Source organism: Gallus gallus, chromosome 8 (genome assembly GCF_016699485.2).
Source record: "Gallus gallus isolate bGalGal1 chromosome 8, bGalGal1.mat.broiler.GRCg7b, whole genome shotgun sequence".
In the NCBI taxonomy this organism is placed as follows: Eukaryota; Metazoa; Chordata; class Aves; order Galliformes; family Phasianidae; genus Gallus; species Gallus gallus.
Genome location: NC_052539.1, coordinates 2,489,314 through 2,506,161, shown reverse-complemented (window position 1 = coordinate 2,506,161; position 16,848 = coordinate 2,489,314). Strand labels below are relative to the sequence as shown.

The following is a 16,848-nucleotide window of genomic DNA, read 5'->3' as shown; positions in this document are numbered from 1 at the left end:
TATCCTCTGCTATTTTCTCTTAGTCTATTTTCAAAACACAGGATTGAACTAAAACTTCTAAAAGAGTATTGCAAGGAACACATTTAATATGTGTTGTAACATAGGGTACAAAAACATTAGGTTGCAAAGATGATAAGGTTATCTGATGTGTCTTAGCTGGGAAAGACAAGAACACTCCTCATGAGGCCAGCATTACTGCATGCATCAGTGCAAAGCAGCTGAATATTTAATGTGTGTGGTAAATATAAGCAGCAAAGGGAGCCCAGATGACATGTGACAGCATAACACTCCGCAGTATAGGAATCGGCTCAAGTAGGGTATTCACATAACACATTTAACATTCAGACTAACATGTTTTGTCTGTACACCATCCTTGATGTTGCAAAAGCATTGTTTTCCTTCTCTCACCTTCTGATGTTTTCCTTGCAGACTCTCAGTCACATCACATGGGCATTTACTTCAGTCTTTGCTCACTTCAGAACACATTCGAGCACTCCATCCCTGCATTGTTCAGATACTAAATCAGTTTTTTATCATATGGTTCCTGAGAATTAATGTTCTTTTTTTATTTTTCTCTCTCTTTTTTTTTTCTGACTTCCAGTGATAGTAGAATATTTACTAGAAGTTGTTTCAGAGCTTTAGAACAATTAATTCAGAAATATATATGTGTATGTATATATTTGTAAGAGCAAAAACAAATAATTCTGTCTTCCAGTGACTTTCAAACAATAATGCTTTATGTCACTGAACAGTGTGGCCAAAAGCAGACTGAAACCAGGTCATAAAATAAATATGGTTTAATTCCTTTAATCCGAATTACTGAACTCACCAAAAGTTTCTATAGTAAAACAAAATACAGCCTCACCGTCAGACTGAAAAATAAAGCCTGGGTTTATCCTTGATTGCTTTTACAAAGAAAAATAAACTGGACAGAAGTTGAGGAGTTCATAATGGAAAAGATAGCGGATGTATGGAGCTGGCAGCAACCTCTTGGGATTCAGTGTTTGTCCTCTTCACTGAAATGAATAGAATTGAAATATAAGTACAAAGCTATAAATGGGATTTATTGCTTGATTAGAAGGTGGCTTCAGAGGAAGCTTGCCCACCACCATTAAGAAGTTGAAAAATATCTACTCACTTCTATTCAGGTGCTTAAATAGGAACCATGGTCCTCCACTGCAACCACTACGTTATTTAGACAGCAGCAGTCCTGTAGTTCATTACTTCTGTCTACATCCTAGCTCAGCAAAACAAATACATCTGGCAGAATAGTGCTAATGCCTCAGAAATGAATCACATGCTTACAATCACTATTGAAAGGTCCACGGAGTTATGATGTTTCCAGATAAAGCAAGGGTGGCATGCTCATCTGCCTATGCATCTTCTTGGTGAGCTCAGTATGTGAAATATGTTCTTGTGCAGAGCGCATTTCAGTTCTTGTTATGAAACTCCATTCCTAATAGTGTCTGAAAATATTTTGCACACTTTATTAGACTTCTAGATCATTTGTCCACTAAAAAGCAATAAAAAAAATTCCGATTCTTGAAGATCTGAAAAATAATTTGTGTTCAAATGATCAGAAACGCTTACGTGTTTTGAAACAGAGTCATTTACATGGGAGGAAGAGCTTGTTACTTAAATATTTGAGATTCTGTGTACCAAACTGTAAAAACAATATCCTCAAATTTATTCAAACACTATTCTCTTTTCAAGAAGAATAAGAACTGCTGTGATACTGCTGTAATACAGTGGAAAGGACAGGGGAGTCAGCAACTGTGCCCTTTACAAACCTTTGCAATTATTTAGCTAGAGCAGCTTTTGCACCACTGCAGACTGCTTTGGTTGTTGGTAGACTGTGTGAAATGCTAGGGAAAGGATCTGGGAGCACATAAGCACTGCATTCATTAATGAAATGAAAAATTAAATTGGGCATTGTTGGTATCATCTGCTGTGAAACAACACTCTCTGAAATAGTGAGCTTCTCTCCATGGACTTAGCATGAAAGTGATATTTCGCTCCCTGCTCGATCTCACAGTGACTGTACTGACCTTGATTTTCAAGTATGAGATTGGAAATATTTTAAGAAATTTTAAGAACCACATGGTTCTTGTTTGCTTTATCCTGCTGGCCCACCCTGCTCAGCCCTTTCAAGCTGTATTCAGCTGAAGCAAGGCTGTGACTCTGTAAGTAGAAAGACCATTTTAAGTGAAAAAGTGAACTCCTGTTGGAGCCATGAAGAAAACATCCATAGTTACTAGAAGTCCTCTACAGCAGACTGGTGCGCTACCTTTCTTTTTCTGGAACTTGGCCTTAGGTTCCCAATGTGAATTGAATAGTGAAAGAAAGGGGGGAGAGCGGTAGCATTAAGATGAGAATCTCAAGCACTGTAAGAGCAGGATAGCCAATTATCTCTTCGGCAATGTGTTCTGACTTTCTTGGGTGCAGTACAATGAAACTTTAAAAATAAAGTTACTGTGTTGCCTTGCATTAGCTGCTCAGTGTTACCAGACCTAACTTAGTTACTTTAAAGAAAAGTGTAACAAAGTCTATACCATTAAATTCCAAAGGAGAATGAACTTGAGACCTATTTTATGTGACAATAGATTAAATTACAACAGATTCTATCAATGCAGTATGTTAACGTGGAAAGTTAATCACAGTGCTTGAATAAAGCACATAAAAATTATTCCCCAGGATAGATGCTGCAGTGCTTAACAAGTCAGGTATTGGCATTCAGGAATTAACTCCTAAGTATACCATTTGTACAAACTCCTGGTTATTCCAATGCTCAAGATAAAACCAGTAAATCAGTGGTGTACAAATACCAACAAGTGACAGACAGCTAAAGGTGGACACCTGAGGATAAGTCCTAGCCAGACCTCACTAGGTCTTGCTCTTGGTGGGTGTGTTAGGGCCAGGGTAGGATGAGAGAGCCCTTATACAGCCATTAGAGCAAGGGTTTGCTGTACTGGAAAGAGCTTACATCTGCAGATAAAGGTGAATTTTGATCTGACTCTGCAGACTGTAGAAAATGCTTACTTTCAGCCTGTACTGAGAAGCCCACAGATCCAAATTAATCATCTGACTGAAACAGAGCTGAGTTACTCACAGTCAATATACTTGCCTTAGAGGACCAGAAATAAATGCAATTCTGTGAGCCAGCATATTTTTTTGCAAGAAGTATGAACTTCAAGAAAATCTTCTGAAAGTGTATGGTCTGAAAAGAAAGACATTAACAATCTTGCCATTAAAACCTAGCATGTTCCAGTAAATTCCTCTAATGTGAACTACAATGTATTTTCTGTTAGTTATCCTTAGGTGGCAGTAAGGTAAAAGCAGGAAGCAGAAAGTTAAGAGAAATCTCTAATGTATTTATAGAGACCTCTTCTGCATTTACTGTGCTGGCTATAACATGTAAGGAGACTTCATGAACTTCTTCCATCTTCAACAGAAATCCAAAAAGTGATTAGTGGATTCAGCTTCACCCAAATCACATTCAGTGTTGAATGCTGGCACTATTAGTACAGTGACTGGCTATTTCACTAGATGTGCAGTACTGATCCAAGAGTCGGTGAGACCAGAATTTAAGCTTGAGGATAGAGACAGACTCAAACACTCCTATCAACAAGAAAGAAGTACACTAAAAAGATAAAAAAAAGCCACAAGAAAATGGTAAATTCACCATCAAACATCTGAATCAAGATTAAAATAGGATTTTAAGGAGTGATTATTGATATAGAGCTCTACAGATTTTTGTAAAAATTTCATTTACACTTTCCAAGTACGCATCTCTTCCAAAGTCTTTCTTGAATATAAAACATACTGACGTAAGTCCTCTCTAATCACCATCTAGTAGAAAAAAGAACAAACACTAGGATATAAACATACTTGAAATTTTTATCAAGGAATATCATTAACTAAGTAATGTGACAGTGTCATGCAGCATGCTAAGGCAAGTAATTATGTAGCCAATAAAGGTCTAACTTATACCATTAATATTTACAGTTGGAAGCAGGAGATGGCTGCAATCTAAGTGCTGCACCCAACAAAGGCTTGTTGCTGACTTGATACCTTCTTGTCTGACAGTGTGAAACACTCACATAGCTACTTACTTCATCGCCACTTGACAGCGTAATATTAATGCTAGGTAGCAACACATGGCTGTTTTGCAGAAGCTTAGCACCAAATACGAGGAAGAAATTCATCAAATGCTTTGGATATTGTAGGCCTAGCTGTGTAGCAGAAAGTAGAGATGGAGAGTATCTGGAAATCATCAACTATAACAGTAATCCTGACTCTGCTTCTGCTTCACTGCACTCTATTGACCCCCTTACTGTGCACCATTGGACAGAGCAGTTTCTTATTCCCATAGAAAGTGGGAAGAGGCAAGTCTGCCAAGTTCAGCACAGGTTGCACCAGTTCCTCCCAAGAACCAGGAGTCGGATTAGATGATCTTGCTTCACATCACAGCAGTTGGGTCCAGAGTCCATGGCAGGTGGCTGCCCTGTGTGAGACACTATTCTTTGACAGTTGCTAAGTGGTGATGATCTTAAAGATCTGATTTCAGAAATAAAAGAGCATCTGCCACTAGCTCTGCTCATTAAATAAGAGATCTTTTACCTCAGCTGTTGTGAGCTGAGAAGCAGAGGTTCTGAGCAAACAGTTCCGTGTTTGCAATTCATATTCTGCAAATCCATTAAAGTTAACTGAGATCGATAACACAGAACGCAACTGAATCATGCCTAGTCAAAACAACCTCACCTCTTTTCCCCTACAACTGTCCTGCCCTTATCTTCAGCACTGTAGCATCTTTTATTCTTCTCCTTCTTTTGGGTCCCCTTCACCCACCTCATTCTCTCATGACAGCAGACACAGTCCTCAAAAGGCCACAGCTGCTCAGAGTTCCAAATCTCTTTTCAGGAGACATTTCCATTCTGGCAACTTTATGGAAGTAGTAAACTCAAACCAGCTAGATGCAGGACAATGACAGAAAGTTACTGTTTTCAGCAATAGTCTTTTGATTTTAAATATTATCCCAGTCCTTCTTGTGAGATGCTTGCCTGATAAAGCTTTATTCCATCATCAAGATTTATTCATATAGAATCTACTGTCTTGAAGCTGTATTGCAGATATCCCCTATGGAGAAACAACACCTGATGTACTGCGCTGTTTAACTATGTACAAAAATAATTATATATGACACCTCAAAGCATTTCCCAAGCTGGAAAGGGATGTTGCACCCCAGAGACTGATACTTTCACAAAAACACTGTCATAGTATTTGTCTAGTCTGCCATTTAGCAGCTTTGGGACAAACTCCTCCTCAGCAAGATTTGCCTAGATTTACACCAGCTATAGATTTTCCCTCCTATGCTTTCAGACGGCAGCAGATGGCTAAGTTTCTACACCAGAGGCTGTCAATAGAATTTTAAAAGGCATCTCATAACAACACATTGGAGCTGCACATTTAATCTGTGCTGCACCAGCAAGATGATCTTAAAAAGAGCTGGAGTACACTTACAAAATTAGCACTGTCAGTTGCTGCAGAAATGCTATCAGGGAGTCTTCTGAAAGCCCACAGCTTAATGACAGCTTACCTCCCAGACTGCCAGCCAAATCACTTCTCTGTGTGTAACCAATGCTCAGATGCCTAAGAGAAAAGGCATTTAGTGCTGTCTCACATGATGCTGATGCACCACAATATCTAGTGGAGATTTTAAGGGACTACTTCAGGCACTTAAGGGTTTTCTTGGGTCCGTACCTGAGCTCACATAAAGTACAGCAGTAAAAAAAATGAAGTATTATTTTTTCTACCTAAGACAGACCATCCCAGACCTTTTAAAGACCATCCTTTTTGAGCCCGGGCCACCTCCATTAACCAGTTGATGTACACCAAGCATCAATACTCCAAGTAGTGGAAAGAAAATGTAATTACCGTACGTAGTCTGTTGTTATGAGATGAATTCCTAAAAGTGGGCATTTGAGTTTGAAAAGCTACATCCAAAAAGCTAGTACTATAAACAGAAGGCTACCTAAGCTGGCCATTTGTGATAGCATTTGTGGAGAGGGTGAGTTGTTTTGGTCTAAACGCAGTACTGTCTCTATGTGATCCAGAAATGATCTTGCAGTCTGATGTGAAAAGGAGGAGGTCTCTGCATGCTGATCGGACTGTAAGATCAAGGCCCATGTGATAGCCCTGTTTTAATGAAAGGCTGCTTTACAATTAATTGCAACATTTTTGATATCTCCAGCATCACTTTCCAATTTCTTGTTCCACTATAACTAGAACAAACTTCCTCCCTACATTCTGTAGAGTCACAGCAGTGAGACTTCAGGTATCAGGAGGGAGGCTGTCAGAATTTCTTAGGAGGCACATAAATCCCTACGAGTGAAGCTAAATCACAGATTTCAATCATCTCTGACTTCTTCATTTTCTCACAGGACACCAGAAGTAATTATTCCTTAATAAAACAGATTGCATTTTTTTTCCCGATCCATAACTGCACAATGCAGATGATCAATTTATCATTATTGCTGCTAAAAGTAATTCTCTCTACATTCATGCCTTGATTTCATGACGAGTTGTCAGACAACTAAAAGCTGACATTTTCCAGGAACGAATTCATTCAGTCTGTCATATTTCAAATAAGACAAACTACTCAAACTACACTTCATTAGCAAATGTATAATAAATAATTAGGTGTTTGTGGGTTTTTGTTTTCAGACATAAATATCCACCTGAAAATGAAGAAATAAAATTTAGAAAGTTACTTACCTGCAAACATTCATCTTCAAGGTGGACTGTCTATACTGTGGATCTTCTGTATATATCCAGGGTGATCATCCAAGTTTTATGTTCAGAAATGGCTGTCCAGCTACAGATGAGACTTGGGGATCCCATTCAGGCCCTCCAGCAACGGAATTGCCTTTTCCTGCAAAAATATCTCAGATGCTGATAGCAAAAAACAAAAACAAACAAACAAAAAAAAACAATAATCTATGAAAATTCAAGACTTTCTACAACTCTGTGTACAGTATAGATGGATTTTCAGAGGACTACAGTGATATGTGCAGGATGACAAGATGGTCTCCTCTTGGTAGATGTGGTTACAGAGGGAGAAAATCCCAAGGTCTGGAGAGAAAAAGTCATACTCTCCTTAGGGTTATCTGACATGATGCAGGTATCATCTGCATGCAGAAGGCAGAGTTAAATGCGACCAAGCACATGGGACATGTGCACAGCCTGATCTGGAGCTATGAGCCAGCTGGTTGCAGAGGGAAGCAGTCACACTTTTAAGCAATGGCTTAAAATGGCTTAAGCAATGGAAGAAGTGTCCTCACCAGTGATAAACAGTGAAAGATCAGCCAAAGTGCACTACAAACACTATGTGCTGCCACCTCTGTTACCAAAGGTACAAAATTATTTATATACCTAGCCAATGATAGTTACAATCACAGTCAGCAGAGATGAGTGTTCACATGAACAGCAGCACAAAGAAAGCCAGGATAAAGAGGATAAAGCAGTTAAAGGAAGTAGCTAATGGGTACAGAGTTTAAAAAACAGTTTGTCATTCCCAATGGCCGGTGCAGCGTTTGGCTTAACTGAACATGAACTTGCTGTGTTTGAGTTCAAAATGGATTATTGGTTCACTTTTGCAGCTTGACAATCAGGACACCACAGCTCACAAGACATAGAGCTTCGTGCTTAGCACAGACAGAACAGATGCTTCTAATGTGATGCTAGGCAGAACGCTAGGTACTTGCTTGTGAAACTGGAAAGCAAACAATGGAAAAACATTCTGAATGCACCATCATTTAAAGTACTTAAATTGGAAGAAAGTCAGTCTATGGATTTACGGCCACTTTACAGCTGTTGAAAAATTGTAGTCCTCCAAGCTGAGGTTATCAATGCATATTATTATATGACTCATTGGATTTCTTCTAGAGCTACTGGGTTTCTTATTTGAAATCAGCCTTTAACAGAATGATTTGCTGATAAGATGATTGTAAACCCTCACTGAAACAAATTCAGCATATCTGTGGGCTTTCTAAGAGTGATAATGGCTTTTCTTTGGCTACACAGTATTATCCCTATATACTTCCAAAACCTTCCAAAGTAGTTCTGACTTGGGCTAGTATGATTGAAGCCAGTCATCCTTAGTTACTTTAGCAAATGGTTTTGATTTGGGAGCAGTAAATCTGGATGTCTTGGATCAGATGTTTATACTGCAAATGAAGTGATAACCTCATAGCTAGTGTCAGGACTTGAGATCTGGAGATGTCGCTAGTGAGAGCTCTACTGCACACAAGCAATTGCAGAATTCCCAGAAAGCACTGCACGTGGCAGAGAAGGGAATTCTCCAAGGCTGGGCAGTTCCCGTGTTTTAAAGTTTATGCTGATGTCTTTGTCTTGTAAAGCATCCAGAATCCATGCTGGAATGAGGCAGATTAATTCTTAATGCCCAGCAGCAGAGATGTACATCTGCTTTCAGCGCACATTGAGCCATTCCTTTTACAACCTGAAGACACATACCAGCGGCCCCAGTCACACTTCCTACGCCAAGCTCATGCCCACATCACAGCGTCTCGAACATCTTGTGCTACTTCTCTTAGACTTGAGGGAGTTGCTTCTCTGGCAGCACAGCTATCTCCTCCCTCCCTGGCTCTGGCTCAGCACTTGTATCTGGGACCATGATTCTCATCCCCCATTCAGCAAGCAGTATTAGATCAGCTAAGTCATACTGATGTAAAACACACAAGAGGAAGAGGCACTGTGTATTTTGCTGGTTCCCTTGTGCTATTCCACTTGCCTTTGACATTTGGCACATGTGGAAACGTTCACATATATAGCAAATCTCTAATGTTTCACTCCTAAAATAACAGTTTGGAAGACATCTTGTTTAAAGATAACCACACATACATGAGATTGATATGTGCTCCTGAGCTTTGACTCATGAACTAGGCATTTTTTACCCAGTCAATCTACAAAACAACAAGGAACCAAGCTTAATAATCAGCCTATCACAATCACCAAATGAAAATATCAGCACTATAATGGATTTTAACTGTATCAAATAATTTTATCTAAATACTCAAAATAACCTTGATTAAACAACTAAAAAATTAAAAAGTGAATAAACTTGAAATGAAATCAACAGTAAAAAAAAAAAACCTGTTTTTCTTAAATTTCTTTTGTTTAGAAATTTTTCCATAATTCACCTTACTCTTGCTGACATATAGAACATGCTACATAAAATACCTTAGAGAGAAGCAAATTGGCCTTCTAATGTTAGCCAAATTAATTTTATTGGTATTACCATGACGCAGGACGCCATCCTGCTGTCCGTGTCCATTACCATTAAGGATACAGTTTTTACCAACAGTTACTGTATACTGGGAGCAACAGTTACTGTATACTGGGAGCAGGTGAACTCTCACAACTGTCGTTCATTGGTTATCTTTTAACAAGGCTCATAGCATCACTGAACTCTGCTATCAGCTCCCTGCTTTGCTAAGGGGTCTACCTACATTGTACACCTGAGCAGTGATCTGCAGGCTGATAAACCAAGGCACCGAACTTGGACAGTAGATTTTTTTTGGATTAATAGAAGCTACCCAAATGAATGTATAAAGGTCAACATCTTCATATTTAGAAATTAGATACAACATTAACGCGGAAATAAGTTTAGACTATGTACCTGATTATTTTAAAAGAAAAACAAAACAAGACAACAACAACAACAAAAAAAAAAAAACAACCTCAACACCTCAAAATATTTTAATCAGTGGAGTACATTATTTTATTTCTAACATACTGGCTCAAGAGGAAGAATTTTGTCCAGCCAGCTATAGGCAACGTGTGCACTTCTCAGTAGATTTTTCAAGTTCAAGTCACTGGCAGATCAACCCAAATGCAATGAACTCAACATAAAGGAAACAACAGCGGTGAGGGTCATACAGTCTAAGAGAGAGAAATTCTCATATCTCAAACATACCTGCAACATCATTTTAGAATGAAATTACCTTCTCAATCCGGTACAGTTTAAAGGACAAATACGTTTCATGTCACCTTATTTTAGGGTTGGATTCATATGGTCTGTCATCTGCACCGTATTATTTCTGTTGCAAAAAATGTTTTTAAAATCATTGGAAATGAATATGTAGTCATCAAGGACAGACAAAAATAATAGCCCAACCGGTCATGTATTCCCTAGAGATATTCCCTGAGCCAAACTTGCTTTCATTATTATAGCAGGACCTTTTACATCAGCATGGAGGTGGAGAGAAAAGAGACAGAATTGTTTTATGGTTCATCCTCTGGCATTGCTGACCTGAGCAGCACGAGCTCTAGCACTGCACACAGGGCACTGCCACACAAACATCACGTATCGACAGCGGGTCCGTCACTGAACACACAGACATTCTCAGGACAGTAATGGCATTTCCTTAGAAATGACGAGTAAGAGGGTCACTGAAATATCCTGTAACATGCTGTATCTAACTGGAAAATGGGCTTTGACCTGCTATTTTCTATTTCTAAATATTTGGGGATTTGAAAGTTCAGCCTCAAGCACACATTTATCTATGGCAGTTCAGCTGTCACTTGCAATACAAATCACAGAATGATGGATAGCACAGTCTACCCAGAAGTTCCATTCCTTCCAGGGTCATTCTGTCTACGGTGACCATTTAGCTACATCATCTGCATCTCTTCACTGGCTTTTCTCACCACAAACTCTTTATTTTTTTATAAACTAAACTCACATATGTAGATGTATATGTAACAATCATCTTCTATAAAATTTTTCTGGTCTTAAACATTTTACCTGGCAGATTTGTTTATGTGCACTGTACCTTCTGACATTATCACATTTCCTACTGCCACATGAAGACAGAAAAAAAGACATAGCTTCCTTACATTCATCTTATGCTGTACTGCTTGTGTTTCTATAGATTTAGCTGCAAAGCGTATGTGTAGAAGAAGAGCTGGATGAATATTTGAAAACATTTGTGAGAATATACTGATACTCATTTCTCACTGAATAGATTTCAGCTGTGCTCATGTGCAGCCTATATACACTTATTTCAAGCAAACATGCTAGTAAAAAAAATTACTGGCAGGAAGGTCTGTATAATAGTTACAGTTTACACAAATATTTACAGTAAGCAAATTGTCTATATACAAGTATTCACAGAGACCTGACTTCTCCAGCAAGACAAACAGAAATGTGACTGGCTATATAGCCATAGCTCATATTTAACTCACAGAACTGAAAACTAGCAGTAATACGTTAACAACAAAATGAGGAAGATGAATTATTATTGAAGTGATTAAATAATTTCTGAATTACAACTAAAGTCCACAGAAGTGCATCTCATAGACTATTTTCAAGCAGGAAGTTGTCAAATGAAATGGGTCATTACGCTAAAATTCATCCAGTTCTGCCTTGTATGTTAAATACCCCACGGTGTGCGTGTAATTTTCCAGAGTCCAATGAACAAACTCTGGAGGGGCTAATTTACTTATCTTCCAATAAAGTGTGCTTCAGCAGTAGCTTCTTAATGCAGAGTTCTAGCTATTGAAGGGTTTCTGTTTTCCTTCCATGGTAGTAGCTCAAGTGTGTCTCAGTACTCTCTTGACATAAATTATATTGCAATTATTTCAATCCTTCCAGTTGACAACTGACTTGATCTCGAACGTATTCACCTCCCTTGGCTCAGTAACGCTGGCTTTATTGATCCTCTTCTTGGCAGTTGTGGTTTCAGTCATTGCTGCCAATAAAAGGTCAACCCAAGGAACCTACAGCCCCAGTCGGCAGGAGAAAGATGGTGCCCGCGTCGAGATGTGGAGCATGGTGCAGCCACCGCCAATAGAGAGACTCATTTAGGGGAAGACTCTTCTCCATCCTAGAAGAGGAATGGATGTGGACATTGTACACACATCAGATATGTTCATTCGCATTCTGCTACTGGGAGCACCTGTTGTAAAGATCACAGTGACTTTGAACTTTGAATAAGTTCCTTTTAAGTTCAATAATATTTTTTAAGTGAACCAATGTTGTTTATCACTATTTTGGGACAATTTGTCCAAGAACAATTCTTATTTGCACTGGAAACTTCAGCCTTGGTAATCTGCAGTAGGCATTACAGACAGTAATGGCTTCTGTAATACTTGTAAGTGCCTGTCTCAGACCCAACACTAGGAACAACTTCTTGTTGGTGTTTTCCTTTGCCTGCGTAGCAATCACTGCTGCAGAAGACAATGCAGTCCCCAATAAAGACTTAATTTTGTTATCAAAAGTTTTATCACCAGAACTGTGTTTCAGTATATTCATCTGTTAATCAGGGATTAAAAGAAAGCTTGCAGAAACTCTCCAAAATAAACGTTTCATGTTTAGTTGGTTTTCTTTCCTTCAATTCTTTCATTTTCCCTGCTGCCGCTCTACCTTCTGCTGAAAAGAATTTCATTTAATCTCTCTGACAAATCCACGTTTCTCTGAGTATAAAGGGTATGTCTTAAAATACCCAGCGGACAGAACCTGACCTTACAGAAGACATGGAACTAAAACATTCTAAACAAATTCTGCAAATCTATATACAGTTGTTTTCTCATTATGATATTACTTGCGGCTTCATTTTATAAAGTAATTGCATCTCATTTTACCAGCATTCTTTGGCTGCCAAAAAGGCAAGTGTGCTCAAAAATGTTTTCCAAAGCTCACAGAATACGAACAACAGCTTATAGGTAATGCACCAATTTAGAAGTGATGAAAGAGTGACTCAGCTCTGAAAACAGCATTGGTGATTCTCGTGGAGTTCAGACTTTCATGTAAACAAGGGATAATAAATTTTTGTGCCCCAAAGTTCCTCTTTTGAAACAGCAATAACACCACTGTAATCCTTGGTAGCAGAATGACTGCGACTGTTGAAAAAGAAACAAATATGTAAAAAGGAGTGGAATAACTACAAAAGTTTGGAAAATATATTGTAATGAAAGAGACCTGAAAATCTTCAAGAACATTTAATGACTAGTGGTAGAGAGGAAAGAATGTGCCAAAAATACACTCAGGTTAAGGTTTTCTTGAACTGTAGGGGCAGAGAGCAGTAACTCATCCAGCTAACTTTCACATGTAGTGAAAAATTTAAAGCGGTAAGACATTGCTCCCACACAAATTGAGCTAACAAAGAGGCAACAGAGCAGAAACTTCTTTATGCCATTTTGTTTTTCCAGCAGCTCAGGTTATCTGTTCCTGCCATTATGAAACATCCCAGATGCATGCATCAAACCTTCAATAGTTATTCTAGGAGTTGAATAATAGAGTACACACACTCGGCATCCAAGAGTTTAAGTGATCATTTGAACTAATGATCAACTCATAATTCATTTTGAACTAACCTTTTTGAGGACTATGGAATATCGATGTCAATCACATTTATTTCCTTATTAGCTGATTATCAGTAACTCTGATAGTGAGCACATTCTGGTTATTTTTGCAGTCTTAACAGATATCTTTTAAAACAAGGCACTATAGTAAATGAGAGAGGATGGTAGGAATCAAAATGAGTTAAAAGAGCAGGGTGCTAGGTCTGGAATGACATCACAGTATGAATGCACAACAAATTTTACTCAAGACCAGTTTACAGCTTTACTACTGAAACTTATGATTTTGAATGCAATAATTGCTGTACAACTGCAGTTTAAATCAAGAGTGCAAATGGCAACTAAGGAAAGAAAGAAAGAAGTTAACAAAAATATGACGGTAAAAGAGAGAGACTCAAAGAAGTCCTTCTGAAATATGGCATTACATAACAAAACATTTAGCCCAGCATTTGCCTACTACTAGGGAATAATAAGTAATGCTATAACGTTTGTTCGGCATTATCATTTCTTGAAATGGATATATATTTGGAAAAAGAGGAGCTTGATTCTAAGAGTATACAGCAAGACAGACAGCAAAGAACTGTGTGTGAGGATGAGTAATGAATGTTTTGTACAGATTCTTACACATGTGACTTGAGGCTCACCAAAAAAAGCTACAAGGGATACATACACAAAGCAACTTTCCAAATGGCAAAGATGCACCATACGCTGTGAGAACAAGAGAGTGAACAAGAAGCAGACAAGAGGAGAAGGAAGGCTGAAGGCTGGGAAGGATCTGAGGAGGGAGAGCTTGGAAAGCGACAGGGAATCTAGACGCAGGAACTGGGAGCAAAGAGCAGCGGTGGTTTTGGAACAGTAAGGCAGATGCAGAGGATGTGCTTCCACATATCTGCTTTATACTCTTGAATTTCTACTCAATGATAATGGTTGTATAGGCTAAAAGGAGGGAAAAAAAATGATAGAGATTTTCAAGTGAATAGCAGAGATGGGAAAAGAAAATAGAAGTGAAAGCAGTGGAAGGATGTAATAAAGATCTAACTTTGAAATCAACCCTTCTTTGAGCAGGAGGTTGGAGTAGATGACCTCAGGAGGCTTCTTCCAGCCTAAATTGTTACACAATTCAAAGAAAAGGGACAACAGAGAGAAAGCAGCTGAAGATGGAGGTCAGTCTGCATGGAGAGCTAACGTGAAGGAAAGCGTTATTGTTCACAGTGAAAGACACAGCAAGGAGGAGGAAGTGGCTGGAAACTCATTCTGCTCTGCTCAGTGGATGGACTTTCTGGATGAAATCTTGGAAACAGTGGGAAAACAATCTGTAATAACATATTCAGGAAAGTGTTGTCACACAGAGAATCTCCAGGGCTGAGAAAGATACACAGAAAAGGGTACAGAGAGAGGAAGAGAAAGAAGATGAAAGCCTGAAGAGTTTTCATAAAGGACCAAAGAGAGCTCTGGAGGAATACACTACAAAAGAATTAAAAAGACACCCATAAAAGCATAAAAAATGGAATATTTTCACTATGGAACATGAATGTGGTTTGTAGAAGGAAAATCAAGAAGAGAGAAAGCAAGAGGAAAAACCCTTACACTAGGATTAGAATGTCAGGTGTGACTGACATCTCTCTCAGTGGAGGGGAAATGGTGAAAATAGGAGTGATGAAAATTCTTGCAAAAGTAAGAGGAAAAATGGGAATGAAAGCAGATGACGCTTGAGGAAAGGGAAGGCAAAAGCTGAATCACAGTCTTTCCAGTGCAGCAAGGGTAAAGCTGGGCATTTCTAACAGTGAGGACATGGAAAAGGGACAGAGAGGTTGGTGGTGAGTCAGGAAATGAGGTCTACCCAGTGAAGCAGATCTGTGTAGGATAACTTAGAGGTAGTGACTTTTGTTGAAAGTGGAGAGAAAAATGTGAAATATTTTAATTGCTATTTATGGTCTTATAAGAAACAAACAAGAAAAAGCCCAAAAGGCACAAATTCTGTTCTAAATGTACTTTCTGAAAAGCTGAATTACAGAACAGCACCCCAAGAAAGGCAGGGAGTCAGACTCTGCAGTTGGAAAAGCCTTACAGCACCTGAAGAAGCACAAAATAATCCCAAAGCTGTGGTTACTTAGCAAGCTGTAGTGACCACAGTGAAGAAGCCTGACCCTTTTTGGCTGTATCTCAGCCATGAAACAACAGTTAAAACAAAGGGGAATACATCATGGAGAGTCTCTAATACCATCTTTGCTGAAATTTCAACCAAGGATTAAGCAGGTGCCAAGCTATTTACTGCTTCTCGGCCTGGGTGTATAATAAAATACATAGTGAAGCACACGAGGAGGAGCAACAACATCTTAGAGTCGTGGAGAGCACCTGCGACTCTATACAGAAGACCTGAAGTATTTTGAAAATGCATTTTCTAAATGTCTCTATTTGACTCAAAAGGCACAAGTAAACTTGCAGCCTATCCATTCATGAAACAAATGCACAATATGGTCCCAAACCTTACACATTTGAATTTATGTCTACCAGTCTTTTGCAAAGAAAAAGGTGCTAAATTAAAGCATGTGACCTGCTCTGTGCCATATCCCTCTGAAGATGCACAGAAGCATAGGGAGAAATAAGAAATTAACTCCTCCCCTTTCACAATCGCTCCTGTTTCCTCTTGGAAAGAGGTGACACCCAGCCTGTGAAGCAGCAAGGAGAGCCTTCAGACAGTTAGAGGAAGTTTTACATTAGAAAGAATATAAATGCCATGGCTGCAATCTGGCCAGCTCCAAATGATCATTGTGTATTATTGTTATGTGCCTTCTCCACCTTATGTAAAATTAACTGTTCCTTCTTTGCATGTGCATAGTATATTTATAGCTTAGGTGGTGTATGTTACTATGTTCTGTGTACAACATAAAAACGACCAATAAATAAGGATTATATTGAGCCCCATGTGACCTGTATTTTTTGCTTTATGAGGTTATTTAATTGTGTACTTACAAAGGAAATGATTCTCACACCAGGGCTATATTTGCAATTTTAAAAGTTCAATGTGCAGATTGGAATCAAGTGATCAAGAAACATTTTCCCTACATGGAAATGAGGTGAACGTGCTTTGTGTCTCAGAGCACAGGAATTGCCCCATTCTGTGCTGGCATCTGCACCACTGCCAGCGTTGTGTTCATCCCAGAGAGGTGTTGTGCCACAGCCCAGGGAGGCATGGATCAGAACAGCTTGCACGGAGCTAATTTATACAAGCCAAGACTCTCATGCTCTGGTGTTTTGTTTTTTGTTTTGTTTTAGCATTACTGCAGACCTTACAGTGCTGTGGACAAAGGCAGGTAGAAAAATAGCAGAGCAGCAAGAAGCTTCTTGATTTAAAGCAAATTTCATATTCACAACAGGCAATCTGCCCACTTGAACATTTTCTCTCATGCTTTTTCAACAAAGACCGATGACCTCGGAAACTAATATTCTTATTGCCCCAAAGACAGC

At 38.8% G+C, this 16,848-nt stretch overlaps 1 protein-coding gene across 2 annotated transcripts in view; it reads left to right on the top strand.

The window, feature by feature from the left end:
• The window catches only part of CRB1 (crumbs 1, cell polarity complex component), a 90,383-nt gene extending 74,084 nt beyond the window's left edge, over positions 1-16,299 (top strand). For both annotated transcript variants that reach the window (XM_015290380.4, XM_046944989.1), the window contains one exon: positions 11,675-16,299. In XM_015290380.4, the coding sequence (XP_015145866.2) occupies positions 11,675-11,887 (213 nt within the window). In that variant the 3' untranslated portion in view covers positions 11,888-16,299. The remainder of the gene's footprint in view (positions 1-11,674) is intronic.
• Positions 16,300-16,848: the final 549 nt, after the last annotated feature.